General features: G+C 52.2%; 9 protein-coding genes across 9 annotated transcripts; 5 read left to right on the forward strand and 4 right to left on the reverse strand.

Annotated features, from left to right (window-relative positions):
* Positions 1-382: 382 nt before the first annotated feature.
* LTHEOB_8585 (uncharacterized protein) lies at positions 383-2,112 on the reverse strand (the record flags this gene model as incomplete). Its single annotated transcript, XM_035518078.1, has 6 exons — positions 383-393; positions 456-1,018; positions 1,072-1,650; positions 1,699-1,723; positions 1,771-1,974; positions 2,022-2,112. 6 exons carry the CDS (start codon positions 2,110-2,112, stop codon positions 383-385), a joined length of 1,473 nt encoding a protein of 490 aa, XP_035370291.1.
* Positions 2,113-3,126: 1,014 nt separating this feature from the next.
* Positions 3,127-3,993, forward strand: LTHEOB_8586 (uncharacterized protein; the record flags this gene model as incomplete). The annotated part of the gene is made up of 1 exon (XM_035518079.1): positions 3,127-3,993. The coding sequence occupies one exon, from the start codon at positions 3,127-3,129 to the stop codon at positions 3,991-3,993; it is 867 nt and encodes a 288-aa protein (XP_035370292.1).
* A 4,812-nt stretch (positions 3,994-8,805) lies between these two features.
* LTHEOB_8587 (Amidohydrolase) lies at positions 8,806-10,281 on the reverse strand (the record flags this gene model as incomplete). Its single annotated transcript, XM_035518080.1, has 1 exon — positions 8,806-10,281. The coding sequence occupies one exon, from the start codon at positions 10,279-10,281 to the stop codon at positions 8,806-8,808; it is 1,476 nt and encodes a 491-aa protein (XP_035370293.1).
* A 485-nt stretch (positions 10,282-10,766) lies between these two features.
* On the reverse strand, positions 10,767-11,958 carry LTHEOB_8588 (uncharacterized protein; the record flags this gene model as incomplete). Its single annotated transcript, XM_035518081.1, has 2 exons — positions 10,767-11,857; positions 11,907-11,958. The coding sequence occupies 2 exons, from the start codon at positions 11,956-11,958 to the stop codon at positions 10,767-10,769; spliced, it is 1,143 nt and encodes a 380-aa protein (XP_035370294.1).
* Positions 11,959-13,577: 1,619 nt separating this feature from the next.
* On the forward strand, positions 13,578-14,366 carry LTHEOB_8589 (uncharacterized protein; the record flags this gene model as incomplete). The annotated part of the gene is made up of 1 exon (XM_035518082.1): positions 13,578-14,366. The coding sequence occupies one exon, from the start codon at positions 13,578-13,580 to the stop codon at positions 14,364-14,366; it is 789 nt and encodes a 262-aa protein (XP_035370295.1).
* A 1,928-nt stretch (positions 14,367-16,294) lies between these two features.
* On the forward strand, positions 16,295-17,609 carry LTHEOB_8590 (MFS monocarboxylate transporter; the record flags this gene model as incomplete). The annotated part of the gene is made up of 2 exons (XM_035518084.1): positions 16,295-17,062; positions 17,112-17,609. The coding sequence occupies 2 exons, from the start codon at positions 16,295-16,297 to the stop codon at positions 17,607-17,609; spliced, it is 1,266 nt and encodes a 421-aa protein (XP_035370296.1).
* Positions 17,610-18,283: 674 nt separating this feature from the next.
* On the reverse strand, positions 18,284-20,015 carry LTHEOB_8591 (Cytochrome P450; the record flags this gene model as incomplete). The annotated part of the gene is made up of 5 exons (XM_035518085.1): positions 18,284-18,437; positions 18,491-18,657; positions 18,732-19,762; positions 19,812-19,872; positions 19,929-20,015. The coding sequence occupies 5 exons, from the start codon at positions 20,013-20,015 to the stop codon at positions 18,284-18,286; spliced, it is 1,500 nt and encodes a 499-aa protein (XP_035370297.1).
* A 1,488-nt stretch (positions 20,016-21,503) lies between these two features.
* On the forward strand, positions 21,504-22,934 carry LTHEOB_8592 (Epoxide hydrolase; the record flags this gene model as incomplete). Its single annotated transcript, XM_035518086.1, has 4 exons — positions 21,504-22,414; positions 22,470-22,596; positions 22,649-22,804; positions 22,857-22,934. The coding sequence occupies 4 exons, from the start codon at positions 21,504-21,506 to the stop codon at positions 22,932-22,934; spliced, it is 1,272 nt and encodes a 423-aa protein (XP_035370298.1).
* Positions 22,935-23,356: 422 nt separating this feature from the next.
* LTHEOB_8593 (Phosphatidylserine decarboxylase) lies at positions 23,357-24,655 on the forward strand (the record flags this gene model as incomplete). The annotated part of the gene is made up of 1 exon (XM_035518087.1): positions 23,357-24,655. The coding sequence occupies one exon, from the start codon at positions 23,357-23,359 to the stop codon at positions 24,653-24,655; it is 1,299 nt and encodes a 432-aa protein (XP_035370299.1).
* Positions 24,656-26,674: the final 2,019 nt, after the last annotated feature.

The following is a 26,674-nucleotide window of genomic DNA, read 5'->3' on the forward strand; positions in this document are numbered from 1 at the left end:
TCGAGTGGGCCACTGATGAGACCGTCTTGAAATCCATTGATACACAAGTGAATTCAAAATCAAAATACACAAGGAACAGCCAGAACCGGCCGAGACTCGAAGCTGTTGGAAGTTCCAGTGGTGACGCTGTGGGTTCTTGAGATCCCCAAGCTTCAGTTGCTTACAAGCACTGCAAGGGCCTACTTGTCGATGACGCTTGTTTCGAGTGCCAGGTTTCTGGTGGAGCGACTCTGGCGGTAACAATGGATTGAACGGCGTGGGAGGCTGAGGATATGTCATGGAGCGGTAAGCGTGGGGAGCCGAATGCGTGATCTCAAGTAACAGAGATTCGATCCTGGACTGGTGAAACTCCTTGGCCTCGTCTGCGTGGAAATACCAATTATCAACCGCGTACTGAAAAAGTGGCCATTCCGTGTTAAGAACTGAGTCCTTTGTGACCGAAGATGCGCGCGTACCAACATGCACTCCGTACGCGAGCAAATTTTCAGCCATCGTCAAGGTCGCATCGTTCTCAACGATGCTGAAGAAGTTCGCTGAGCTTTCCTTGATGGTTTCGCTAAGAAGATACTCTTTGACACTTGAATGAGCAAGACGTATCTTGGATGATGTGGAAGGAAGAACCTTTCCAGACAACTCCTGAGCAACTCGATCAGTGTCGAGGGCTATATCTTCCCATGAATTTTCAAGTTCAGAAAAGTCCTCAAACACAATCAAAGGGCCACAGATATCGAGGATATCCGTGGGATCACACAGTCGGACCGACTCATCAAAGTACGGCTCTGTGCGTGAGTTGACCGGGATCGTGTGGGCCAATTCGGCCAATGTGAGGGACCTTCTGGAGAGCGTAACCGATTCAAGGATTCGTTTGGCTCTCTCTTGATCATCCAATCGAATCGTGCGTAAGAAGCTTTCGTATGTCCCGTTCAACGTTTTCGGAAGGGTGTCCAGGACATGGTAGAGTTCCTTCGAATTTCGACAGCGTCTGATATCGGAGATAGGAACGGAAATGTAGCGGAAGCTGTAGAGATGGTTAGTGTGATTACAGACAGACGGGGGGAAGTAGATCCATACATTCCCTCTGAGCTTTTCACAAGGTCATGTATAATCCGCTGCTTATCTTTTTCAGACCACATCCTCCTGCTTCTCTCAAGCTCTTTCCTTAGATAACGTTCTATGTCTAGCTTGACTTGGGCGTTTCCTACTTCCATGAAGAAGAGCTCCGCTAAAGGTCTGAGAGTGGGGAGGATGTGCTGAATAGATGGAAGCTCCCGGCTGCTTAGAAGCAGATGTACCCCGGTAATGTTCCAATGAACCAGCGTCTCGATGAATTCCAGTGTGATGTCCAGCTCTTTACTTTCATCCAATGCATCAATAATGATGAAGACAGACCGCTGTAGTGTCAGAAGGTCTTTGAGGAGGTCATATAGTTCGTCGAGGTACGGTTCTCGATTGCCTCGACCCGCATTGTTGTAGTACTTCTCGGCCATCTTTCGCGTGATTTCAGTCGACGCTCCAATCTGATAGATAAGACTTCTCAACAAAGTGTCGAAGCCTTGGGTCCGAGGATCGGTAATAGTCACGTAGTAATGAGCCACAGTGACACTAGCACGGTTGGAGCGCTCATATATCAACTGTCTAGCGACTGAGGAGCTGAATTGCTGTCAGCACTTCCCCAAGTTGGGAACTTGGAAATGTTACCAAAGCATTGTCTTGCCACATCCCACTATACGTTTTAGTAATTTGCCTGATATCAAGTCTAGTCGAGCTTACTCTTTCCGCGCAGCCACATCACAGAGTTAGGAGTTTCCTTCCATCGAGTGAGATCAGCGCTTTGCAACAGCCACTGTCCCGTGAATTTTTCTTTCCTCTCGTTTTGGGTCCGGTTGTATAGACTGGTTTGGTCCAGCGCAAAGTTGGGCATGAAAATCCAAGATTTGATCTTGGACCACAGCTCATCTCCGGCTGCATGAACATCTGAGAACATTAAGCACAACATACCTTTTGTCTACGAAGATACTTACGAACTAAGTCACCCATGTGCACGTTCTGTGTACCACTCTGGTTCACGATATCAATTCCAGTGAAATTCCTTGAGCCTCCCTGGAGAGCCATAGCGATACACGGTGTGTTGAGGGCAAGATTAAACGGTCAGAACATGCGAATGAAGCAAAATTGGGACCAGAAATTCGTGCAGTGACAGACCTCAGCCTTGAGCTCACTGAGATTGTTCCCCGATTGTGCGGTGTGAAAATACCCCACTAATTACCTACATTGATGGGTATCAGTCAGCATTTCTCATGTATGCATTGTTGTCCAAATTTGGCAGTTGGCAGCGTGAACAGGGTAAAATAGCCAATCAAGACGCATATCATCGAGTGTGCAGGATACGCCTTGCGTGACAGCCCACAGGAATAATGTCAGCGCTAATACAGATCGGTGGTTGAGTGGCAGCCTCACTACGAGGATCTGGAAATAAATGGTGGGGGTTCCGGCCTGCCGGAATAAGGCTGGCTTACGGGATGAGGCCCCCAATCATCGGAGGTGTGATATCGCGGAATCCCGTTTACTGCAATACTGGTAAGAGAAAAGTCTTATTGACATATTTCAAGGGGGAAATTACCAAACAGGACATCTGGCGTCCTAAATAGAACCTATTGCACCGTGCGCATTTTTTGTTTGCCTTATCTGGCTGGAGCTACGCGTGGGCTGCCTGGGCTAACCGCGCTACCTACGCGACTAGAAAATTACGTGGGTCGCTTATCGGGTTACTTACTAGAGCGAGGATTACGGTATTATCAGCCTTACTAAGGCTTACGCCGCCTCAACACCATAGTATTAGGGCTTCCGCCGCCTCGCTGGGGCTACACCGCCTTATACTAGCAATTTAATATCGCTAAATAATCCAGCTGGCGACCCAAACGATGCAAGAGGTCCTGTTTAGACACTAGAGGTCCTGTTTGGACGGGGAATCGCGGAAGAGATCCTATTTGGTAATTTCCCCTAGTTTAAGGTCTTTAGTGGAGTCTTCCCCTCTCCGTCAATGATGATGATCACAGAATTTGGACTTTGTCTTTACCCGTGTTCAAAAGACTTCTGACCTTCACCCTCCCCGCTCCCCAAAACAAAATGGCAGAGGCTGCAGAACTCGGTATCGGCGTCGTCTGCCTTGCCGGCTTGTTTAGCACTGCTGTCCAATGGTTTGAGCACGTTCAGACCGGGAAGGATTTTGGGATCGATTTCCAGTCGGCCCAACTGGAGCTTGAAATTTGCCGACTGAGAGTTCTCCGATGGGGCGACGCCGTGGGGCTCACGGAGACCTTCACTGAGGCGCGTGCTCTACCAGCCGGTGTTTGGGAATCGGCTGAGGATGTCCGCTTCGCTGAAAGGACGCTGGGGCAGATCAACAATCTTTTCGAAAAGATCGACGATGCATCGAAGAAGTACATCACTACGCTCACTGCCACCGCCGTCTACGATCCCGATCGTGATCTGGACCAAAAGTACATGAATCTTCGCCAGTTCATGCAGAACGCGGCAGTGAACCGACAAAAGACCATGTCCTTCAGGAAGAAGTTCCAGTGGGCAGTTCACGGAAAGTCGAATCTGGACAAACTCCTTGCGGATGTCAAGAGTTTGACTGATGCCCTGACGACAACATTCAAGGCGACCAAGCCCCAGCAGCAACAATTCGCTAAGATGGAGCTTGAGGAGGTTAAAGACGATAATCTACCACAGCTCGAAGCGGCCTCGAGAGACCATGACCCAATTTTGAACGAGGCGGTCGGAAACGCAATCGAAACGCTTGCGAGCTATCAGAACCGGAAGTTTGAAGTCTTGGACGGCGCAAAGGCTTTGGTTGGCCATTCTGTGGCCAACGGCTATGAGGGCCCCAGCTTGGCGGTCGACTATACCTTTGAGGACTGGAAGGCTTCGGGGCAAGGTACTACAGTCCAGTGTGGAACAAGGCACGGTGGGAAGGACATTTTCGAATGAAAATTCCGACCATCCGCCCCGCCTGACGTGTCTTGCCTTGAGGCCAATGGCTTGCTCATTGTTTATTCTGTTTTCTCGGTTTGCTCCTTCGTGGCTACCGCAGCATTGTCCTTTCTTGATCAGGTTTACCTTCGCTCGTTTGAAACTGGCATGTTACTACTACTGGCTAGTAGTTAACATCAGTTTGCGTTCTTTAAATTTATTTGCTCAATACCGTTTCCATTCTTTATTGCTGTTTACCTTATTCAAAGGGACTGCAATGTCGACGTACTCAAGTCCACACCATACAAGCAGGTTATTTTCCTACTGCTATCGAGTTAGCAGCAGAACTTAAGCGCTGTTAGCCTCATGCTCTACTGGCACAAGATGACAACGTAGGCATGTACTACTACCGTAAGCCGAAAAGTCTATACTAACATGTACAGACAATAGCGATCGGCAGAATATCAGATGTTAGGCTCAGGGATTGCGTAAACACAGACTCGCTTTCTTTCGACTACGGATTAGGGCTACGTGCAATCGCTTTTCAAGAACTAAGTCGTACGACTTGGCGCTGGCGATGTTCCCTACATTTTATGTATTTTTCCCCAGTACATAAACGAGATGCCGTGAGCCTAATGGGAGTTCTGTAGACCGGCTGAGGAGAAACATTGGAAACACACTGTTGGGAAACTGGGAACCTTATCGTCCCCAGACAGATTTGGGACACATCGACGCGTGCTACCAACCACGGTATCGCGCGATACTCTTCGGAATGAATTAAAGCCGTCTCACCATTTTCTGAGGCCGGTAAGATACAAGGGGGCCCTGGGGGCATTGCAGGCTGAGTGCAAGCTTGAGGTGCGTGATCGGAGCAGAGCCAAGAAGAGGCGTTAGCAGCGTACCGAGGCTGGGGTCAATGACGGGACGTGCCGCAAGGCTATGGCGCGGGATAAAAACGCAGCCAACACAGCACCATTCCTGAACATGACCCAGCATCAGCTGCATGTGCCAGTCCTCAGTGGTTGCGACTCCATTTGCAGTCACTCGCACGGGCGGCTCGAAGCGGTGCAGGCAGCAGCAAGCAAGCTTTCGACCCTTTAGCTCACCAACAAGGCTGCCGCGGTGGGGTCTCCGCGCCATCCAAACCGAAATGAGTAAATCTACCGATGCAATAGCGGAAGTCTTGCCGTTGTTATCAGCGATCAGACTGATCAGGGTTTAGACAAGTGGGGGCCAAATACGCATATAGTTAGTGCTTGTCGCAAGGGAAGAAGAGCTAAGCTGACGTGTTCGAACGGCGGGATATGTTAAGAAGCATAGGATTTTCCATTCGTTCAACTGTCTGTCGTTCGTATCAGTCTTTTTTTTTTAGCATTCCGATATTTTCTTTCTACCACAATGACAAACTATAAAACTCGTAAACGTGACGACCCAGTTCTCTGCGACTCCTGCAAGAATATTTCCCTGCCCTTACTAGCAGCCTCAAGCCGATTTCAGTGCGCATCAAATGGAAAACAGCTCAGGAAAAAGGCTTTCTACTGCGGACTGTGTGGGTTGATATACAGGTACCTCAGCAGGAATCCACCCATGAATGATATCCACAATCTGGGGGCGATATTCCTGTCACTACGTCAGAAGCCTTTGCCTGGCCGTCTAAATGCAATGACGTCTATTGCACGGTCTCTGAAGATAGAAACTGCAACTGGAGATTCCATCGGAAGTTCCCTTGATGGAATTGGAGTCTTTGTCAAAGAAGGTACGGCATTTACATGTATCATCCTTTAGAATCTCCGCGGGAACGTGAAGACATAATTTTAACGACAGGAATGCCTTTTGCTGATTTTTTACTCTTTGATACAGGCGATGCAACACGCAATGAGTTTCAAATATCGGCCTGGAAAGAGTTATCGACAACATCATCCGACGAAAGTTTCCGACAAGCACTTCAATGGCTGGAAAGCTGTGTTGGGAATCACAAAGAATGCTGCCCGCATCCCATCTTCAAGGAACGCTCATTGAACACAGTTCCGTCGCGACTCATCGACACCAAACCATACGGAACAGAATCAACTGAAGTGAGGCTCGTGGCGAATATTGACTTCATGCAACCGTATGCCACTCTCAGTTACAGATGGCCCCCTCGCGGAGGTCAGTACGTGACAACAGAGGGGAATTTGAAAGAACGCACAGAACGGTCAATACCTCAGGACAATCTGCCACAGACCATCCGGGATGCCATACGCATAGTGCAGAGGCTGGAAATTCGCTACCTTTGGGTTGATGCTCTATGCATCTCGCAAGACAACGACGAGGATAAGCGTAGGGAGCTCCCAAAAATGGGGGCGATATACGCGAACTCCTATCTAACGATCGCTGCCGATGCTTGCGAGGATGCACGTGGTGGATGCTTCAATCAACGAAGTGAGGATGTTTTGCGTCAGCGCAAAAAGAACCACAGATTTGTTGCAGTTCCAGACACGAATTCCGAGCGCGGAGGAAGCTATTTATACTTCATGGACATCTCTGATTCATATTCCATGGACCCGCTCCGCAAAAGTCCATTAAGAAATCGCGGATGGACTTACCAAGAAGCACTTCTATCGCCCCGAGTGCTACACTACTCCCATGATCAAATGTTGTGGAATTGCCGGAAGTGCTTCTTGACCGAAGACGGGCTCAACGAATGGGATCACCCTCAAGCGTCTTCTAGCATCTCACGGATGATAAATGCCGTATCCGACTCTTCGGCTGCAAATCAGAAATTGAATGAATTCGAGGCGATCAGCCAATGGTACCGGTCAATTGTTCCACGATATTCGTCGCGCCTGTTGTCAAACTCGGAAGACAGACTCCCAGCTTTGTCGGGCATCGCCGAGGTTTGCCATGACCACGTCAAAAGCGAATACTTTGCTGGCATATGGTCGTTTCAACTCGAAGTAGGCTTACTCTGGAGGAGGAACAGTGGAATCCGCGATCCCACACCAAAGAAATATCAGGCTCCTTCTTTCTCTTGGGCATCGATTAACGCGGGGGTGGCTTTCCCTCTGCACAATGCATTCATCAAATCACACATTCGCCTCATCGGTCATCATATGAAGCTCGGAATTGATGGAAGCCAATTCGGGAGCGTGCTCGATGGTTCAAATCTTACCATTGAGGGTCACATTCGTCCCGCACGCCTAAAAAAACATGGTTCATTTTCACCGGTCAAGTGCAATCTCTTTCTCGATGACCAGACTGGAAAGGAGCGTTTTGTTTGCACAGTCACACTTGACCAAAACAATTGGTGGCCGTTTTCTCGGAGAGAAGTCGTGTGTCTCCTGCTGTTCTCGACCAAGGAGGCTATGGACCAACTCATGGATCGCGACGAGTTTCAGAGCTCTTTCCAGCAGGCCGCCAGCAGAGGAGGACCTCTGGCTATTTTAGCTTCCATGCAGGAGAGAGACATGAGGAGCCAAAGGTCACCCAGCAATGTCGCGTTTCTGATTCTGGAGAGGTGTGAAGGACGGCCTGGCGGATATGTGCGTCGAGGGATTGGACTAACACGGGAAAACGCTGCAGCCCGTTCGGAGATTGAAGATGACGATCTGTGCCAACTGTTTCTGCAAGGTCCACGGGAGAGGATCCAGCTTTTCTAATTCCCAGAGATTGAATCCATTTTTGGTTTGGTTATTTATCAATATCGCTCTTCAACCTCCAACATATTCATTCACTCATTTCAGTTGGTTGCCACAAACATGACAACTGCTCCATCGACATCAACCTCGGCATTATTCCTTCAACCAACACGAGCTCCGTTGCCCGTCCCTCTACGAGCGCATCCCAAACCCCTTTCAAGAGCAAACACATTTCCAGTTGCTATGGCACTCAATATCAGCAGGGAATTTTCAATGACGGAGGGATGAGAAAGGCTTACCCATTGACTACGCAGTTGGCTGCTTTCCCCCGCTTCCTGCACTCAGATGCACAAGTGCTGCTTGCTGCACACGACACAGCGCACATCTCGGCGTACCTACTCGCGATTATTAGCAATGATCGTAGAACGGTGTGTGGCGATGACGTACCCAGTGTCTGTAGCGACAACGCAGTATTGGCCCTTGTTCTGGCAGGCAATGGCACCACCAGGAGCGCAATTCCTGTTGCCTTGCGACAGGGAGTACTGAGCTGCGGCACCATGGCCCAGTGCCAGGAGGCAAAGTGAGATGACGGATGAGAAATGCATGGCGACTGGTGTTGGAGTAGCACAAGGGTTCTGATGGAAGAAGACGTCTTGGTACAAAGGGGTACGGCTGGCGTTATATATACATGAGTAGTATCGTGAGACACATGAGTTGTAGAGGATAGAAGTAACCAATCCTGGTTGGTAGATCTACGCGACGGAAGGATGCGGCTCAGGCTTTCTAACGCCCGGTTCATCATTTGGTATCGATACGAGATCCGGCGAGTAATGTAAGCGTATGTTCAACGGCATTTCTGTACAATAGGGAGTCTGTGCGCTCCGGCGTAATTTAGGCATAAATTTGACTCGTCTTCCAGAGACACTTTAACTGAATAAGGATGCTTGACTTGCTTGATCTCGGATAGAGTTATGCTTCATTGGCTCTCCCTTCGTTTATGGCAAGAAGTTCGCATCAGGGCCTCGTTCATGTCGAACGGATAGAATATTTTCCCGCTTTTCACTGGTAGTACAATTCATTATTTCTCTGAATGGTCCAGAACTAATACGCGATGGCAATGGACGGCCTATGGTACTGTGGCAAATCGAAATTGGTGAAAGCCTCTCTCCGCGCGGCTAGTCCAATCGATCCAACATGAAGTCGAAGACAACCCTCAATATCCCGTCCCCTCCCCCCTCACCACATTCTGCTCCTCCGTCTTCTCAAACCTGATGCCAGGCCGCCACTCGCCCTCGACAACCGGCAACGGCGTATCCTTCCAGATCTTCTGAATGCGCTTCGCAGACTCCAAAAACTTCTCCTCGACCTCCCTCCTATCCTGCTTCGTCACCAACACCCCATCCCTCTTCCGCCACTCGCCCCCCACCATAACGTCCTTGATATCCCCCACATTCGCATGCAACACCACCGCCGCCACCGCGTCCGCCCACCCCAGCATATTCGGGCTCCCGCCATCAAACAGCACCAGATCCGCCACCGCGCCCGTCTTCACCACCCCCACATCGTCGCGCCTGAGCGCCAACCCGCCATTCCGCGTCGCCAGCAGAAACGCCTGCCGCACGCTCATCGGATTCGTCGTCGGAATCGCCCACCCCTCCAGCGTGCGGCGGTACGCGCCGCGGCGCGTCGTCTGCAGCCACAGCCGCGTCTGCGTCAGGATGTCGGACGAGAAGGTGAAGTGCGTGTCCACGCCCAGCGCCGCCTGGTCCATGACGTGCGCGGTGGCCGGGTGGTCGTGGCCGTAGTGCATCTCGCTCTCGGGCGTGATGGAGACGTGGCGGTCGTGTTGCCTCAACAACGCGGCATCCGCGGGCGTGAGGAACGAGCCGTGCGAGAAGACGATGGGGAAGGGCGCGGACGCGACGAAGTCCGCCGCCGCGGGGGTTTTGGAGGTGAGGGCGACGGGCCCGTTGTCGAAGTGCCAGGGGCCGCCGATCGTGTGCGTCGTGAAGGCTGCGACGTTGCAGGTCGGGTCGCGGGCCAGCGCGACGACGGAGTCGATTTCGGTGGCGGACGCGGAGGCCCAGCCGTCGTATGCCATGCCGTACTGCACCAGGCTGTCCGGGTTGAGGGCGAGCGACGGGTGCGAGGCGGCTTGCGTGCGGAAGTCGGCGATGGCGGCGTCGTCGAAGGCGCTGAAGCCGTAGCACCACCACATGCGCACGCCGCTGTCGAGCGAGGCCTGCAGCGAGGCGGCGGATGCTTCGGGGCTGAAGGTGCCGTGCGCGTGCTCGAGGATGGATGTCACGCCGGCGTTGAGGGCTTCGTAGATGCCGGCCAGCTGGCCGTAGTAGATGTCCGACGGCGTGAAGACGGTTTTGGCCTGCGTGTATTGCCCGTAGCGGTAGAAGTACTCGGCCAGCGTCGTGTTGGGCGCTAGAGTACGGAATTGCGTTTGCCAGCCATGGCGGTGCGTGTCGACGAAGCCGGGGGAGATGATCTTGTTCGTCGCGTCTACTCTTTCTACATCCTTCGGGATGTCGGGTGGGTTTGAGGTGTTGCTGTCGAATATAGCGGCGATGCGGGTCCCGGTCACGAGCATCGATGTGTTGTGGAGCACTTTCAGGGATTGGCTGGCGTCATCGAAAGAGATGACTGTGCCATTCTCGAGCAGCGTGGAGCGGGCCATGGTGAAGGTTCCTTTTCTGTAGAGTCAAGATTGCACAATTGGGGCGGCGTGTGGATGGGCAGTCATGTTGCGTTGTCAACATTTTATGTGTGGAGCTGCCCCTCATCGGTGGAGTTTAGCATTACTAACCCTTGCTAAGTCCGCCAATTGCCGAATGTTTCTTCGCGAGGAAGGAGTAATTGGCGTTTTTGTGCGGGGCAGCTAACGTCAGCCCAACTTTCCAATCTGGAAGGGAGGTAAGCGCTAGCTTCAACAGGATGTACGAAACTCAAGCCAGAGATAAAATGGAGCGAATCTCGCTGGAGAATTTAGAGTGTGATTATTTGACATGGGGGGCGAGGGAGATTTAGTCTTGAACAGCTGTATTTTCCCGGGGTGCCTTCAATTGTGGCTATCGTCTATCAGTGGGAAATCTCACGCCCACGCCGAACGAACGATAAAATATGAAAACGCCCAGTAACTCAGATCCATTGTAACAATGCTCTCTACATGACGTTGCAGGCTGCCCCTGCCGGAATCAAAGTCGAAACAGCTCCAACAGCAGCAACAGCACCCGCCGCTTCTGCTACAACCGTTGGCACCCCGGCTGTCATAGACATTCTATCCTCCTTGTCGATTGGTGTAGACCGTTGCTTTCCCGAGGCATGCACGATTGCCGCACCAAGGCCAGACTTCCCCCGGGGCTGGCTGTCGTTGTGTGCCAAACAGATTCCTCCATCTTGTTTATCCATCAGTTTGTGCTGATCTTCGACCCTTTCGACTTCTCCAAGTGCATCTCTTTGGACAGTTTGACCGTTGATGAGACTCATATCCTCCAGCTCGGCGCGCACATTCGAGCACCACTCTGAAACCCAAGAATTCCCGGGCGCGTTCAACTTCTCAATGGCCCGTTGCGTATCCAGAGATGCTTTTTCCAGGTCTGCCAACTCGTCATCCATCTCCAAGACACACTCACCATCGTGCTTCTTGGGTGAAGCGTCAAGCTGTCTCTCGACTTCTTCCATCCTGCGCTGCAGCCTTTGGAGCTCCTCGGAAAGCTGCGCATTCAGGACTTTACCTGCATCAGTCTGCCGCAGCTCAAGCTGCAAGTCGAGCAGCTGATGTTGGATGCTAAGTTTCATCACGAGGTCCTGGTCGATGAAGTGCTGGACAATGTTCCGAGCTTGCTGCGCGTTGCTGCCCAGCTTCATCACCCGGGCCCCGCCGGCAATCAGGTCGCCCCAGCACCCAGTCATGCCGGTGAGTTGTCCCTGTCTTGCTTCGGCTTCGGAGGGCTTCGCTCGGTTCCACATGGAGCTGGCCATGACGACGCCGGGATACGCCTCTTCGCCGATCAGAGCCTTGAACATGTCCAGGCCGCGGCGATGGCTTCCGCACACCCTGCTGCCCTCGATGGAATGAAGGTAGACCACACCATTCAACCGGATACCCAGCTCATGGGCGGATAGTAGCCAAAACACCAGCTCATGAAGAACAGCTTCATCTGTCCTTGACGAGTCGTTAAAGCCGGGCGTATCCAGGAGATGGACGGTGCGATCTCCGATTTGCGTCGTGTGGACCGTCACCGATGACGTAGCTTCTCTGAGTTAGTAACAGTGTGGGAGCGATTGGATCAGGCGGCAAACATGAGTGGAGGCCGTCGCTGTGCTTCTCACGCGTAGGAATGCCGCTACACATGGACGCAAATGTGCTTTTCCCGGAGCCCGTAACTCCGATAACGGCTATCACGACATCTTCGGGCCTTATCGGTGTACTGTTAGCATTGCGCCAATTACCTAGTCGGATACCTTACTTGAAAGAGGTTTCGATGAGGCTTGTAGAGGTATGAGGCGCTATTCTTGAAGGCATGATGATTTTCTACTCCAGTCAATTCAGAATGATTTGAACAATTGGAAGGCGATATATCGAATGGTGAGCTCTCCTGAAATACTGAAAGTCCAAGGGAGATGACAAGGTGGCTGGACGCTGTCTGGGTTGATCGGTTTCCTGTTGGAGGTGCGGCCCCACACTCAGCTGATGGTTCGGACTATCAGATTCACTGGGCCAAAAACAGCCAACGAACCATCCCGACTGGACTCTTGGCTACGGATCACCTGGCTTTCAGGATTTCTTTCAGCCGCACTCCCTTTGGCGTGCATTTGCGCCCTCTCATTCTCAGCTCAAAAGCACCTTACTTTCGGAAGCCAACGCAGGGTACCAAAATTGCTCCTGCATCAACGGCTATTTACGAGGATTGTTACATCATATGCTTATCGCCGATCAGCCACGTATCTCATAGTCCCTCTGTAAATGTGGATATCGATGTCATTGGACCTTATAGTGCTCGTATCTGTACTACCTCATTGTTGTAATTGCGCAAAGATCTCCCTCATTTGCCCCGTAGAAAAGAGCCTAATAGAAGTTGTACATTTGCTCAAGCCTCGCGGTTCGCGTCGATGATTAGCTGACCACCTTACCGAGAGAAAAGATTTGCGACTCCAGCGTTACTGATCGATAACTTTCTCATTGCCGCTTTAACGGCAAGTATGGTAGGGAAAAGCCTTTATCCACGTTTCTGGATTCAGAATAATAAGGTTTCATGCCTCCACCCCCTCATCTACCATCCTGCTCGTAATCGTAACGTTTTGACGCAGGTCAGACGTAGATGGATTGCACATTCCAAATATTAAGTACCGCATATCTCACGCATCAGCGGCACGCTCCTGCTTCGATTCGAGTACCTTATCTGAGAATCTTCAGATGTTGTGTCACATGGGTCCTTCCCCGACGCAGGGTCTGACGGGCGCCGGGAATCCTAACTGCACTTATGTTAGCCTTGCGGTTGTATCTTGTACTCCGAGATAAGAATCGTATGTACCATGGCCTCGTTACGCTAAAGTCTAGCTCGGCGCCGGACAACTTCCTGTTGCGGCTTGGCACCATCGGATGCTGAAGGTTTAGCCAATCACCTGTGCGCGGAATATGCTCTATTTCTACACGAGTGTATATTCTTCATGGTGCACACAAAAACGTCCGGACGTAGTCCTCATCGCTGTTTTGTGAGCATGGTGTCATATCTCAGAGCTTCGGAAATGTCAAAGATACTGCGGGGGAACTCCGAGTGGCACTAGGGCTGACGAGGCCGAACCTTGGTTCGCACAGGTCGGTTAGGCCACGGGAATTCCTCTGCCGGACGTTCGGGGGACGGCGAGTGGGATAGGAGGGATAAAGTCAGCCATGCAGGTCATTTCGCCCACGCCGGTGCCCTCACATTCTCGTCTCTCACTTCACTGTTTACGTTAGTTTGCACCTTCACAATGGTGCTCGGTTACGGGGGCTTCCTCGGCCTCAGCGGCGGCAACGAATACCGACACAAATTCCGACAAGCGACCAAAGATTTCCTGAAGAAACACGTTTTCGCGAAGAACCGGGGCCAGGTGACGTGTGCGTTGTCCGTTACGTCCGGTTTCGTTTTCGCGGTTGCCACTAGCCATGGAAGCCTCATCATGTCCGGCATCGCCAGACGAAAACGGCGCGTCGACGACCGCAAGACCGAGATGATCCAGGAGCTGAAGAGGCGCAGCATAGTGCTTCACAAAATGGATTGGATGGACGTGTGCATGCCCAATGGTACCTTTGCGTTGGGAGTTGGTATCGTCGAAGAAGGGGCGGAGGATCATGCTGGACTCACAACTCCCTCTTCCAGTGATGACGTCCAAGAGATAGTTTCACGACCCAGTACCGCCACTGAGTTCATTGATGCCATGTCAGTGCCGACTGATGAGTGGGTCTCGCGTGGCGCATTGAGTGTGGCTCAGCTACTCGGCATTCAAGGACCAGTCCCGGAGATCGACGCATTCGGCACCAAAATCGCTGATAATGATTCAGCAGTGGACCTCCCTGAGACCTTCGGCAATATCGCAGCTCAGCAGCTTTCCTGGTGGATCACAGAGCCTTTCGAAAACCCAGACTGGAACCGCAGAGCCTCGCAATCGCTGGGCTGCAGTCGATACCTCGGATCAACATCTCGGACATGTGACTGCTGTCGGAAGTCAATCAACTCAGGCTCCTACATGCGTGAGTGCAACCTTACCTCCTCCTATTAATTTTCTCGGACTGACGTGTGAGGAAAGACTGCTGTAAATGTAGTGATGACGATTTCGACTTATGCATGGATTGCTATGCTGAGGGCGAGCGTTGCCGCTGCTCAAAAGGAGGTCTGAAGCCTATTCAGTTTGCCTGGCCCGGAAGTCTGTTCCACCCAAACAGGCACGAGTATTGCGACCGGTTTGAAAAGAACTTGAATTTGATATGCGATATCTGTCTGGGTAGCATCACTCAAGGACGATATTTCCGTAAGTTCATGATGAATCTTCCTCTCCACAGCACACAGCTGACCAAAAAGAATGTCTCGAATGTGGGCCTCCATCTCCCGGAGGCTTCGACATTTGTCTCAACTGCTACATGGACGGAAACGGCTGCCGACGTCCTGAAAGCCATACTCTTTATTCATTCATGTGGGCCTTTGCTCCGTGCAAAGAAGCACTCAACCCATATGAGGCGGAGGGAGTCGGGGACGCTCATTGTCGGAGCTGTAGCGTTGTCATTCTCCAGGGCACTTTCTACCGTAAGTTTCTCATATCTTCCATACTGCAGAAGAAGCTGATCCATTAAAGATTGCAACAAATGCGACAACGGGTCATTCGATCTCTGTCACAGCTGTTACGAGGCTGGTTCTGGCTGCCACAACCAGACACATGTATTGTCACGGTTTAACTCGTTCAGCCAAGTTGTCAAGTCCCGAAATCAGAAGTGGTCGGTGTGCAATTTACCAGATTGCCAGAGAATACTGGATGTTGGTGAAGCGCTCTACGTTTGCGAAACCTGTCATCCACGAGAGGGTACACCGTTTGTCCTGTGCCACTCATGCTATGGCAGTGGTGCTGGTTGCTACAGCCGCAATCATCAATTTAAGAAGATTAAGGGATGAGGGACAATTTGTGGATGATGTTTTAGCGGATTTCAAGCGCGTAAAATGACTGTGAAACTTTTGGATTCAAGCTTGTCAACTGGCAGCTCTATTTAAGAAGAGGGTTCAATCATTATTCTTGCTCGTCTCTGCTGGGTTAAATGATGCTTTACCGCGCTTGATCGAGACGACTATTGGTGGTCTTGAGAAATTCCCTCACGATGCGAAAGTGTAGGGCTGTTAAACACCGATAACGCTAGCGAATTAGTCGTTCTCGGGATACCAAAAACGGTATATGATCCCGGTGGAGATATAATGCTATTCCCGGCCTCGAAAATCTTATTATTGTAACAAATGAAGTTCCAACGTGTTGATTCACCATAGGTCCACGAGGCAGGCCGAACTCGAATATTTGGCCTACATGTTGATAGGCCTGCCTATTTTGCTGATGTGTTTTTAGTTAAAAATGCGGTCCACATCTGCCTTGGGGATCAGAAACGCCGCGCCCTTTGTGCAACTGTTCCGGTGGTGTCGAAAAGTGCTTTTCCCGGTAGTCATGCCGGGAACAGGAAGTGATATCCGATCGCGCCCTGAATAGAGAAAATATTGCCTGATCTTTAAACATCAGTTCACAGACGCTAGATTCCTCGTTACGATATCAAAACTAGGCTTTTTATGCCATGAGCAGGACGTTACAAATGACAAACCCGGCTGTGCAATCTCCGACATTCATTTCCTTTCGCATCAAAAGGTATGAAGACACACAGCGTCGGAAGCTCAAACAGAAATTGGTGGCCGGGTTGGAGTTTTGCCATTGCGGCAAAGCTTCTCTTTTGCCGTCGGTTGTGTCCCTCGTAAAAGATAACCCACCCAGTCACTACCCCACCTCCACCTCTACAACTTGAAACAGCCTAACTATCTCCTCCTACTAACGCAACGAGAGTTTGCAGGTCTTCACACCCGTCAAGCTACGTCCAATAAGTTACTCGCACAACATCACAAATCTCCTCGTATTGTTGGAAGAAGAATATGTCTCAAGAAGCCAGCAACCCTCACGGTCAACGAATGCCGATGTCGAGTCATAACGAGGCCGAAATCTACACCCCCACCGACACCATAGATCAGTCGATCGACGAATACGATACCGAATACCCTGATGGAGGATCGAAGGCATGGCTGCAAGTTTTGTCCGGCAACTTGTGTAACGCACTGTCTTGGGGACTGCCAGCCAGCTTTGGGGTGTTTCAGCTGTATTACACCGAGACTATGCATCTTCCGTCCTCGCAAGTATCATGGATTGGCTCGATACAGGTCTTCCTGACATTTGCTACCTGCACCATTGTTGGCAGGCTAGCGGACTCCGGATACTCACGACACTGCATCTTCGTAGGATGTGCGATCATTGTTTCAGGCACATTCATTACCAGCATCTGCACCGCATACTGGCAAATCTTACTGGCGCAAGGGATATACACGGGATTGGGATTGGGGATGGTCTTCATGCCTACCGTGGCCGTCATTGGCTGTTACTTCAAACGAAGGCGGTCGCTGGCGCTGTCGCTTTCCGCAACCGGAGGCGGATTCGGCAGTTTGGTGTTCCCCTCCACTGTCCAGTATCTCATTCCCCAAGTCGGATTCCCGTGGGCCGTACGATGCGCCGCTTTCTTGGCCCTGATCATGGCAATCATCGCCAACGTTTGCCTATGCCCACGCTCCATGCCGACGAAGCCCGGCCCCTTGGTCCAACTGCAGGCTTTCAGAGAAGCGCCTTACTTTCTCTTTGCGCTGAGCGTCTTTCTCTACTTCTTAGCACTCTACTTCGGATTCTTCTACGTAAGTTATGGCAGACCCGGATCAGGCTCTATGTATGCTGACTTGCAAGATCAACGCGTATGCCCGCAACGTCGTTGGCTTCTCGTCCACCGAGGCCGTCTCACTGTTGCTCATTACCAACGCTACGGGCATCCCTCTGCGGCCGATAGTAGGATACATCGCCGACCGCTTTCTTGGCCCCATCAACACGTTCATCATTGCCATGTCTTTTCTGGGTTGCATGGAATTCGTCTGGATCAGCGTCAGAACAAGACTTGGCATGTACATCTTCAGCGCCTTCTTTGGAATGGCCAACGGTGCGGCGCAGGGCATGTTCGTCGGTGCTCTTGCCAGTTTGACAACGGACCCGCGGGAAATGGGCGCCAGATTCGGAATGATAGCTACCCTCTCGGGATTCGCAACCCTAGCGGGGCCCCCGATAGCGGGCGCAATTATTGACGCGACGGGCGGACGTTACATCTGGGCACAGGTTTGGGCGGGGTGTATGGTGTTGACCGGCTCTGGTTTTCTTGTGGCAGCGAGCTTGAATAGTTCAAAAAGGATTTAGCGATCTGTGCTTTAAGTTACAGCTCCGGAAAGTGGGTCAATGTAGTGCTCCGACGGAAGACGAGACTGAATTCCATAGTAATTGTTAGGTTCAGCGAATGACCACGACATCGTTCTTGGTAATAGCTGCAATCCTTCCCAAATTGGAGAAACCTTTCATTGAGACCTTTTTCAGACGACTATCGCTAAAGTAGTTCTGTTAGGAGTGGTCTCCTAACCCACTATACCACGCACGTGTGGGCCATCTCGAGGGTAAAAGATGTACTGGAATGAACGCATTAAGCGATTATTTAGGCGTGGTTAGTTAATAAACCTATATCGGGGCATGTTTGTGATATTATTCCCTTTCTTTTTTAAGCCCTCGGCTTACTAACTACGCTAGAGATTCGTCTTATTTTCTGAGACCGAGTTCTCGCTACTATAGGGACCAGCTACGGATTATTTATTAACGATCAGGCTTTTGTCTTGGTTCGAACTTGCGGACTTCTAGTTTCTTAGTTTTTAACTAGTCTCCCTTTAAATGCGTTTATAATGTTAGGAGTAGTCCTCTAACCCACCACACCACGCACGTATAGGCTATCTCGAGGGTAAAAGATATACTAGAATAAACGCATTAAGCGATCATTCAGGCGTGGTCAGTTAATAAACCTATGTCGGGGCATGTTCGTGACAAGTTCACTGCACATAATTAAGGCCAACCATAAGTTCCTCCTTCTTCCACAGAACCCAGACTTTCTGCTCCATCCACGAGTGGCTTTGTTCACCAAGCTTTACATCGAAGTGCCACAAGATCTTTGCTAAAACGAGACGAATTTCGTGGTATGCAAGACTTCGAGGAGTTAGCAGAGTGGTCGGGAAATTGGAAAGGAGACGAGGCCTTACTTCTTTCCAAGACAGTTGCGGGGTCCAATAGAAAAAGGCTGAACAATGTCTTTGTTGTCGCTCTCAAAGCCATTGCCCGGGAGCCAACGTTCAGGAATGAACTCATTCGGGCGCTGGAAATTAAATCTTGAGTGATACGCAGCCCATTGGGGAACGGAAACACGGGCCTGGGCTCCCAATTAGCAAAATTACTCCATGAAGGTGTACAGAAAAGCAGAGGGACCGTTACATTTTCCGGTACCCATTTACCACAAATAGAATTGCCTCCTGGTGGAGTGACACGAGGTAGTCCGACTGCAACGGGTGGGTAGCAGCGGAAGCCTTCCTGCAAACAAGCCGCCAGGTACTGCATTCTGGCCAGATTTTCGAACGTCAGGTCTTCCTCGGACTGTATCTGACGCACCTCCTCGATCAGTTTCTCCATCTTGTCGGGGTTCTTGAGCAGGAGATAAACGAGGCCGCTCAGGAGGGTTGCAGTCGTCTCCGTCCCAGCGAGCATGAACACAGCTCCATGCGCATGCATCTGCGGGACCGTCATCTTCCCCTTGTTGCTGCCGAGAATGAGGTTCCAGAAGTCGGGCTTCTCGCTGCCGTTCGCCAGCCTGCGATCCACGCGCTCAGCCGTGTGGTCGAAATGAGCCTTGCGTTTCTCTCGTAGCGCTGGAATGAGCCCAAGCGCGAAGCGGCCGATAGCATACTCCTGTATGTTGTTGATGAAAGCCCCTGCTTTGATACCGTCAAAAATAGCAGTGACCCAAGGGGTGTAGTCGGATCGTTGGAGTAGACCAAGAGGCTCGCCGAAAGTGAGGTCCCCGATGATGTCAAATGTGGCGAAGTTGAGCAACCTGACGATGTCGATCTCAGAATTCTGACTGGTCTCAGATGCATTCCGCATGGCCTGGATGAGCTGGTCGATATAGGTCCGAACCAGCGGCTCCTGTTGCTTCAATGCCTTGTCGGAGAAGGCGGCCGAAAAGATGCGTCGGACCACGCTGTGCTCGTCGTCGGCGGTGATGGCAAAAATGCTTGGCTCGCCGTTGGGCTCTGGAGTGTAGAACTTGACGTCTTTGGGGTTTGATTTTTTGCCTCCCGTCCGGTGTCCGTATATGTCCTTCCATGCCTGAGGCGAGATGAAGCTGAGGCGATTGGGGCCAAGGCGCACGGCTTCGCCGTATTTTTCATGAATACGATGTGTCCAAGGCACAACGTCTCCTCGCAGCGAAGCAAACTTGAACACAAGGTCCGTTGCAGCGGCATATTTCGGCCCCGGGTCTGTATGCGTCAGTGGACGAACGTAGTGGTAAAGAGGGAATGGACTTACAGTTGCGCAAGGGATGGAAAAAGATGTTGTAGACACATACTGAAATAAATCCGAGAACAAACTGCATGAACACAAAATTAACAATCAAAACCACGTTGCAGTTGATGATGATCATACCAGAACCACAGATCCTTTCAGAAAGGACGTGATGTCGAAACTGATACCCGGTATCGTCCCAGGAGAATCGTCTGCAAGGTATGACATTCTGAGCGCTAAGGCAATGGAGGAGAACGAAAAAGCGGAGATGAAGATGTGTACTGATTTCTGAACGAGCTTCCAGCAGGTTTATTTATGTTTGTAGATGGAAGAGCGGATGTAAGGAGTTCCGTAGTCTGATCCAGAGAGAGCTTCACTACAACATGAATTTTGGACGGAATAGGTCAGTCCGAGCTTCTCCAGAGCTATGATTCATATCGTATCACTCTTTGAGCTTGAAAAAGGCCGAATAGTATTACCGAGTGGCTGTGTGCTGTTAGCGGTAGAATTGTTTCCATTCAGATCCGTTTGATAATCCCTTCCCTCCTTCCGTTTTGGGACTGGAAGCGCTAACACTCTATGCCTGCGCAGGATGTTACTCAACAGGAGGTGTGCTTCGGCTATCGGCTATAATCAAGCAAGTAACGGCGGAGAGTGCCAAGAAGCCTGAATCGTTCATCTCGATTATTTTTGCACACCGCTTGCAGCCTTCTATTGCAAGTGTCAAGGTCAAATTTACTTTTTTCCGGAATACTTATGTTTTCTGAACGTCTTCGGGAATCACTTTGCAATAATCTTCGTGAAAATGTATTTAATATTGATCTGAATTCTGCAAAAGCGTTCGTTTCGTTCCATACAAAATGGGTGTAATTGTCCCAGGCAGCCTCGAGGCGAAGAATGATCGAGTACGTAGTGATAGTTGGATCTCTTTGATGGTTGCGGGGAGCCAATCAGAAATCCGTGCGTCGTTACGGTGTCCTGCATTCGGTTTACCGGGCGTTGACAACGTTTGGCCCTAGCCTGAATCGCGGGCATCCATGCACGCTTCAGGCATGATTCATGCACAGTACAGCGCTGTCGGATAAACAGTCCATTGCCCACATGGGATGAATGTAGGGCTCCAAGGCCCTTCTACTTCCTTCACCTACATGTACTTGTCCCATAAGCGCGAGCAACTCTTCGGATCGCACACAAACTTCCCCTCTTTCACATGCACGACTTCATTCGAAATATACTTTTCATATCCGCTATTTCCGTTCATATCTCCATGGCAAGCAAATCGATGACCTGGAGCATCATACTCTTCGCGATGGGTGTCTGACGACTGCCAATAAAATCACAGCCTCGTGGCCCGGATATCGGAATCACACCCAACGCGGCCAAGTAGAAATTGTTGCACTACGGTCGGCCGAGGATCTCATCATCCGTTGCAGTCGTTCTGCATAAAATGCCAGGGTCGGGTTCCCACGGATCCGCTCTCCGTCCGCTCTCCGCACGAATGCCTTGAAGGTTTGAGAAAAGGACGGACGAAATAGTGGGGTAAGCGCCTATCTACGTACAAAAAGGGTAATTAGTAATCTCCATAGTCCCCGCCGTGTGCCGAATCCGCCTCTCGTCTATAAGAGAAAGGTTGTAGACGCTCGTACTATGATCCACGGCCCTCTCTCCACAAAACTCGCAATCCCCAACGAAAACAACACCACCACCACATCAACGATGACGTCCCCCTTCGCAACCCCTCCCCACCCCGTCACGGGCGGAAAACTCTCCCCCTTCACCGTCTCGGTGCCCGACGCGGAAATCCAAAAGCTCAAAACCCTCCTCGAGCTGCTCCCCATCGCGGCCCCCAACCACGCCAACGCCGCGCAGCACGCGGGCCGGTTCGGCGTGACGCGCGACTGGCTCGCGTCGGCCGTCGCGCACTGGGCCGACCCCACGGCGTTCGACTGGCGCGCGCACGAAGCCACCATCAACAGCGTCCCGCACTTCAAGCTCGACGTCGCCGACGACTACGACGCGTCCGGCTCCGGCAAGCCTTACACCATCCACTTCGCCGCCCTCTTCTCGGCGAACCCAGATGCGCTGCCCATCCTCCTCATGCACGGCTGGCCCGGGTCCTTCGCCGAGTTTTTGCCTATCCTCCTGGCGCTGCAAGAGCGCTATAAGGACGACCCCGCCGCCCTGCCGTACCACCTCGTCGTGCCGTCGCTGACCGGCTTCGGCTTCTCGTCGCCGCCGCCGGTCGATGTGGATATGACGACTGAGGACCAGGCGCGGATCATGGCGAAGCTGATGGCGACGCTGGGTTTTGGGAAGAAGGGAGGGGCGGGCGGTACCGGCGCTGGCGGGTACCTGGTGCAGGGTGGGGACGTGGGGTCCATTGTCGGCACGGCCATGGCCGCGCTGTACGATGACGTCAGGGGAGCGCACCTGAACATGATCATGTTGCGGGAGCCCCCTCCAGGCGTGGATGCTGCGGCGATTAAGTATTCTGAGCGCGAGCTGGAGAAGATGGAAGATGGCAAGCGGTTCCTCGAGACCGGGTCGGATTATGCGCGCATTCACGGGAATAAGCCGAGCACCGTCGGGCTTGCCGTTGGGAGTAGCCCGGTCGCGCTTCTCGCGTGGTAAGGTTTCAGTTCTGATTGGGCCAATGGTGTGTTGGCTGATAAAAATTACCAGGATCGGAGAGAAAATGCTGGCTTGGTCGGACCCGGCTACGCAGCCTTCCCTGGACGACATCTTGAGAAACATCAGCATTTATTGGTTCTCCGGATGCTACCCGACCAGTATCTGGTTCTACCGTAACGTACGTTTTCGTACTACCTGAACGTTGGAATGGCTTACTAAACAAAATGCAGTTCGTCGACCGAAGCAGGATCTCAGAGAAAATTACCTGGAAGGGTATCAAAGGAAAGCCTGTTGGCTTCTCTTCTTTCAGAAGGGAAATCAGTCTGCCTCCAAAAGCATGGCTGGACGCAACTGGCGTTGTATCATGGTACAGAGAACACGAACAGGTAAGCCGATCCCTTCCAGCTGTCATAGTCCCACTGACATGGACTCGTTTAGGGTGGCCACTTTGCCGCGCTCGAGCGACCTCAAGTGCTGTGGAAGGATGTTGAGGACTTTATCAGGGAATCTTTTTAGTCATTGATGTGGCCATGTAGTTCGAATAAGAAACTATAGACTCGCCGCGTCGTGGCGTGACCTCTGCATCTTGTCGATACGGTGATTATGCGATATTCGATTAGGCAACCAGCTTATGCAGGGCTTTCCCTTTGGTTCAACGGTACATTCTCGTTGCACGTTTGTCCGTAGCACACGTGCGTCCATCTGACTGACTTTTCGGCTTCACCGAAGACTCATGCAACACCTTCCTTCCCAAGTGTCGTCATTTGAATCCGCATTTGGACTGCAGATACAACAGTCCTGGGATTCACCTCAAGGCAAAGCCGACATCGGACGTAGACCATCTATATAACCTCCTTCTTGCTTCGTAGAATACCAGACCAACAATCACTCATCACTCTGACTGTCAATTGACCTTCAACCCCATACACCAATCCAAAATGTCTTCTGCTCATGTCACTGCCCCTGGCGTCCCAATGCCTAGCAAGAAACTTCTTTCAGTCCGACCTGATGAACACTCGACAGATGTTCTCAACCCATTCAATCCTATCATCATTCTGCTCGCGACTTGGCTCGCACAGGCTGCGCCAGGCGGCCTCAAAGAGGCCATCGATTCAGCCAAAAAGAAGCTCCCCGGCGTCATGGACAAGGTGCCAATCCGCAACGAGGGCGACTTCCTCAAGTTCGCCAACGACCTCCTCACCTGGGTTCCGCACGAGAACTTCGAAGCCAGAAACGTCTACGACGTCCTCGGCCTCTTCTACCTCATCCTCGACCAGCCGCCGCTCATCGACCTGCAGACGGCGGTCCGCCCGGACCAGCTGGGGCAGGACCTGACCTGGCTCTCGTCCTGGCTCGTCGTCTACGCCCAGCTGGTCGGCCTGCACATGGACACGCCCGCGTCCCTCACTCCGCAATCCCTCAAAACCTTCGCGGACTCCCCGCCCTACAACTTCGGCGAGGCGCTGGTGCCCGACCGCGGCTTCCGCACCTTCAACGAGTTCTTCTCGCGCCGCCTGAAGCCCGGCATGCGGCCCATCGCCGCGCCGCTCGACGACACCGTCATCGTCTACCCGGCCGACTGCACGTACACCAACGAGGTCGGCAACCCCAACGCCTTCCCCGTGCAGGCCGGCGGCGTCGTCGACGTCAAGGGCGTCAAGTGGAGCATCGGTGGGCTGCTGCGCGGGACCAGGTACGCGGGAGCTTTCGACGGCGGCGTCTGGATGCACGCCTTCATCAACACGTTCAACTACCACCGCCAGCACGCGCCCGTCGGCGGCACGGTCCTCGAGGCGACCAACATCCAGGGCGCCGTGTACACCGAGGTCGACGCCAAGGGCGGTGGTGACCCAACATCCCCCATTAACTCGAAGGGTCAGGGTCAGGAGCTCGAGATCATCGACCCGCCCGGCTTCCAGTTCCTGCAGACGCGCGGCCTCGTCGTCATCGACAATCCGGTCGTGGGCCTGGTCGCCGTGCTGCCCATCGGCATGGCCCAGGTTTCGGCCGTGCGGCTGTCCGTCCGCAAGGGCGACGTGCTGTGCAAGGGCGACGAGATCTCGTCCTTTGCCTTCGGCGGGTCCGACATCGTGTGCGTCTTTCAGCGCCGCGCTGGCTTGAGCGTCGATGACCTCTTTCCGTCTCCGGAGGGGACGTACTCGAGGTACGGCACCATGCTGGCGCGGGCGAGGCCGCGTGGAGGGAATAAGGGTGGGGCGGAGAATGGGGGGGACTAGGAATGGCGGAGGAACGGGGGAGCTTGAGGGTTGATGGAGATGGCTCTTCCGGGTAGATTGAGGTTGGCCTGAGGTGTTGTGAGTAGACGGCATAGATAGAAATCGAAAATGTGAGTTGGAGGAACTCCGAGCCTGTGTTGGTTGAAATTGTGAAAATCACAGGATGATAAGTTGACTTTGAGCCTCGTGCAACCGCTCAACTTCCATTAATCCGTATATTCGAAGCATTCGTCAATCTAAAACGTTCCAAGAGTAGTACAACCTTTCAGACTCTCGACAATAATGTCGCTTCTACTTTTGCGTAGATTGGCTCAGAATTGCTCATATTGGAGTCAGTTCTCTCAGGCGCGGCTAACAATTATTGTTCAGAGTCCACGCTACCATGTCAAAAGCAGTACCCTGAGCAATACTCCAGGAAGCTTCTCTGGCTGTCAACCTCCACATAGGCGTCATTGAACGTTGTTCTGAGGCCAGGGAGATTGCGGCCCTCCAGCATGAGCAAACCAATGACGATAGTGCTGGCTATGTTGTTCTTTTTAAGCTCCGTGTAAGTGTTGTCCAGCTGGCTGCGCGCCGGCGCCATGAAGTTCTGAATACGGTGGTCAAGGGAAGCAACACCACTTTCCTTCATGTTCCGGACAGCGCCATCGAGCAACTTTCCGCCGTTGACGCTGATGACGGCCCCGATACCTCGGAAGAGGATATGCTGCACAGCGCCGTCGTCCGGGTCCTGGAACACCCCACGCCTCCGTAGTGGCGATTCATTGACCGGTCTCGGAGGTGCGAGACGCACTTTGATATCAGTTGGGCCTGAATAAGGCGAAACCGGACGCAGGTGGTCACCAGGAAGACGGGTTTAGCGTCTCGGCTGACTGATGGAATTCTCAGCTTTCCCTGGACGCCTGAGATGGACTTTACGCTATCCCCGGGACCGAGTTTCTCATCAGTCAGGGGTATCATGCAGTAAATTCCATAGACAGAGACGACCCGGGATGCTTGGTTGAAAGAACCCCTGCAGAAAAAAGAAATTTGAAACTGAAGCGCTTTCCGGCGCAGCAGCGATCCACTTTGGTGGCAAGGTGAGGCGGCACGGCCATCAGCGGTTCTACGAGACGGAGCTGTATCAGCTCGAATGGGTCTATGTTGCATTATATCCACTCCCAGCCGTCATCGGCCACCGTCCGGGGCTCCAGGGTGGGGGGTGTGCATACATCCCCCCCTTTAGCCACGCGGACAATAAGGCGGACGTTCGTCGTTTTTTGTCTCGTGCAACAGGCTACCACGGGAACGGCTCGCCCGAGACCCCGCAAAAGCATTGCGGAAATAAACCACCTTCACGCCTGCATCTGTGAGCACGTTGCGGTGTCGTACAGCGAACCGGTCAGCTGGTGATCGTCGTGACTGCATTCAAAGCCTCAAAGTCATCTCATCAGTCCATGCTTGTTTTCTCTTCGCCCATGTCAGATTCTCCCCACATTGTACGACCAATCGTTGAAGACGGCGAGCCGCAAGGGGGGCTCAGCCCGAGCAATACATTGAACCCTGAATTACGGAGCGTTTTTGAGCATCTCCGAGGACGGAGAAAGAGAACATTCTGGATATGTGGAGCCAGTGTTCTTCTGCATTCTACAACCTGTCGTCGTTCGGGAGTGCAACGTTGACTAACTGCTCAGGGCCACATGCTGCGAGGGGGGCTGCGGCTTGGCTTCCTAGACGGTTACCGTGCAACGTACTTTGCTTTTGTTTTGGCGTCACCGATCGCCACCGCGACTGCATGTTGGCCGCTAAACGGAGCGGATACGCGCTTGATCAGCCTATTGCATTATCGACGTAAAAGCACAGTCAGCCCCAGCCTAGTCTCTCTTGTGTTAGTGGTTGGGTGCACAACCATGCCATTGGTATTGTTCCTCACGGCTCGGGCCGCAAGGGAACCCGGGTGGAAGAAAGAGGATGTGGGGACCCCTGTACGCACATGGCCATTTGGAAGCCAGTGAAACCAAGCGCGTGTAATTGCCCTTT

The sequence above is a fragment of the Lasiodiplodia theobromae genome (assembly GCF_012971845.1).
Source record: "Lasiodiplodia theobromae strain AM2As chromosome Unknown scaffold_27, whole genome shotgun sequence".
Lineage (NCBI taxonomy): Eukaryota > Fungi > Ascomycota > Dothideomycetes > Botryosphaeriales > Botryosphaeriaceae > Lasiodiplodia > Lasiodiplodia theobromae.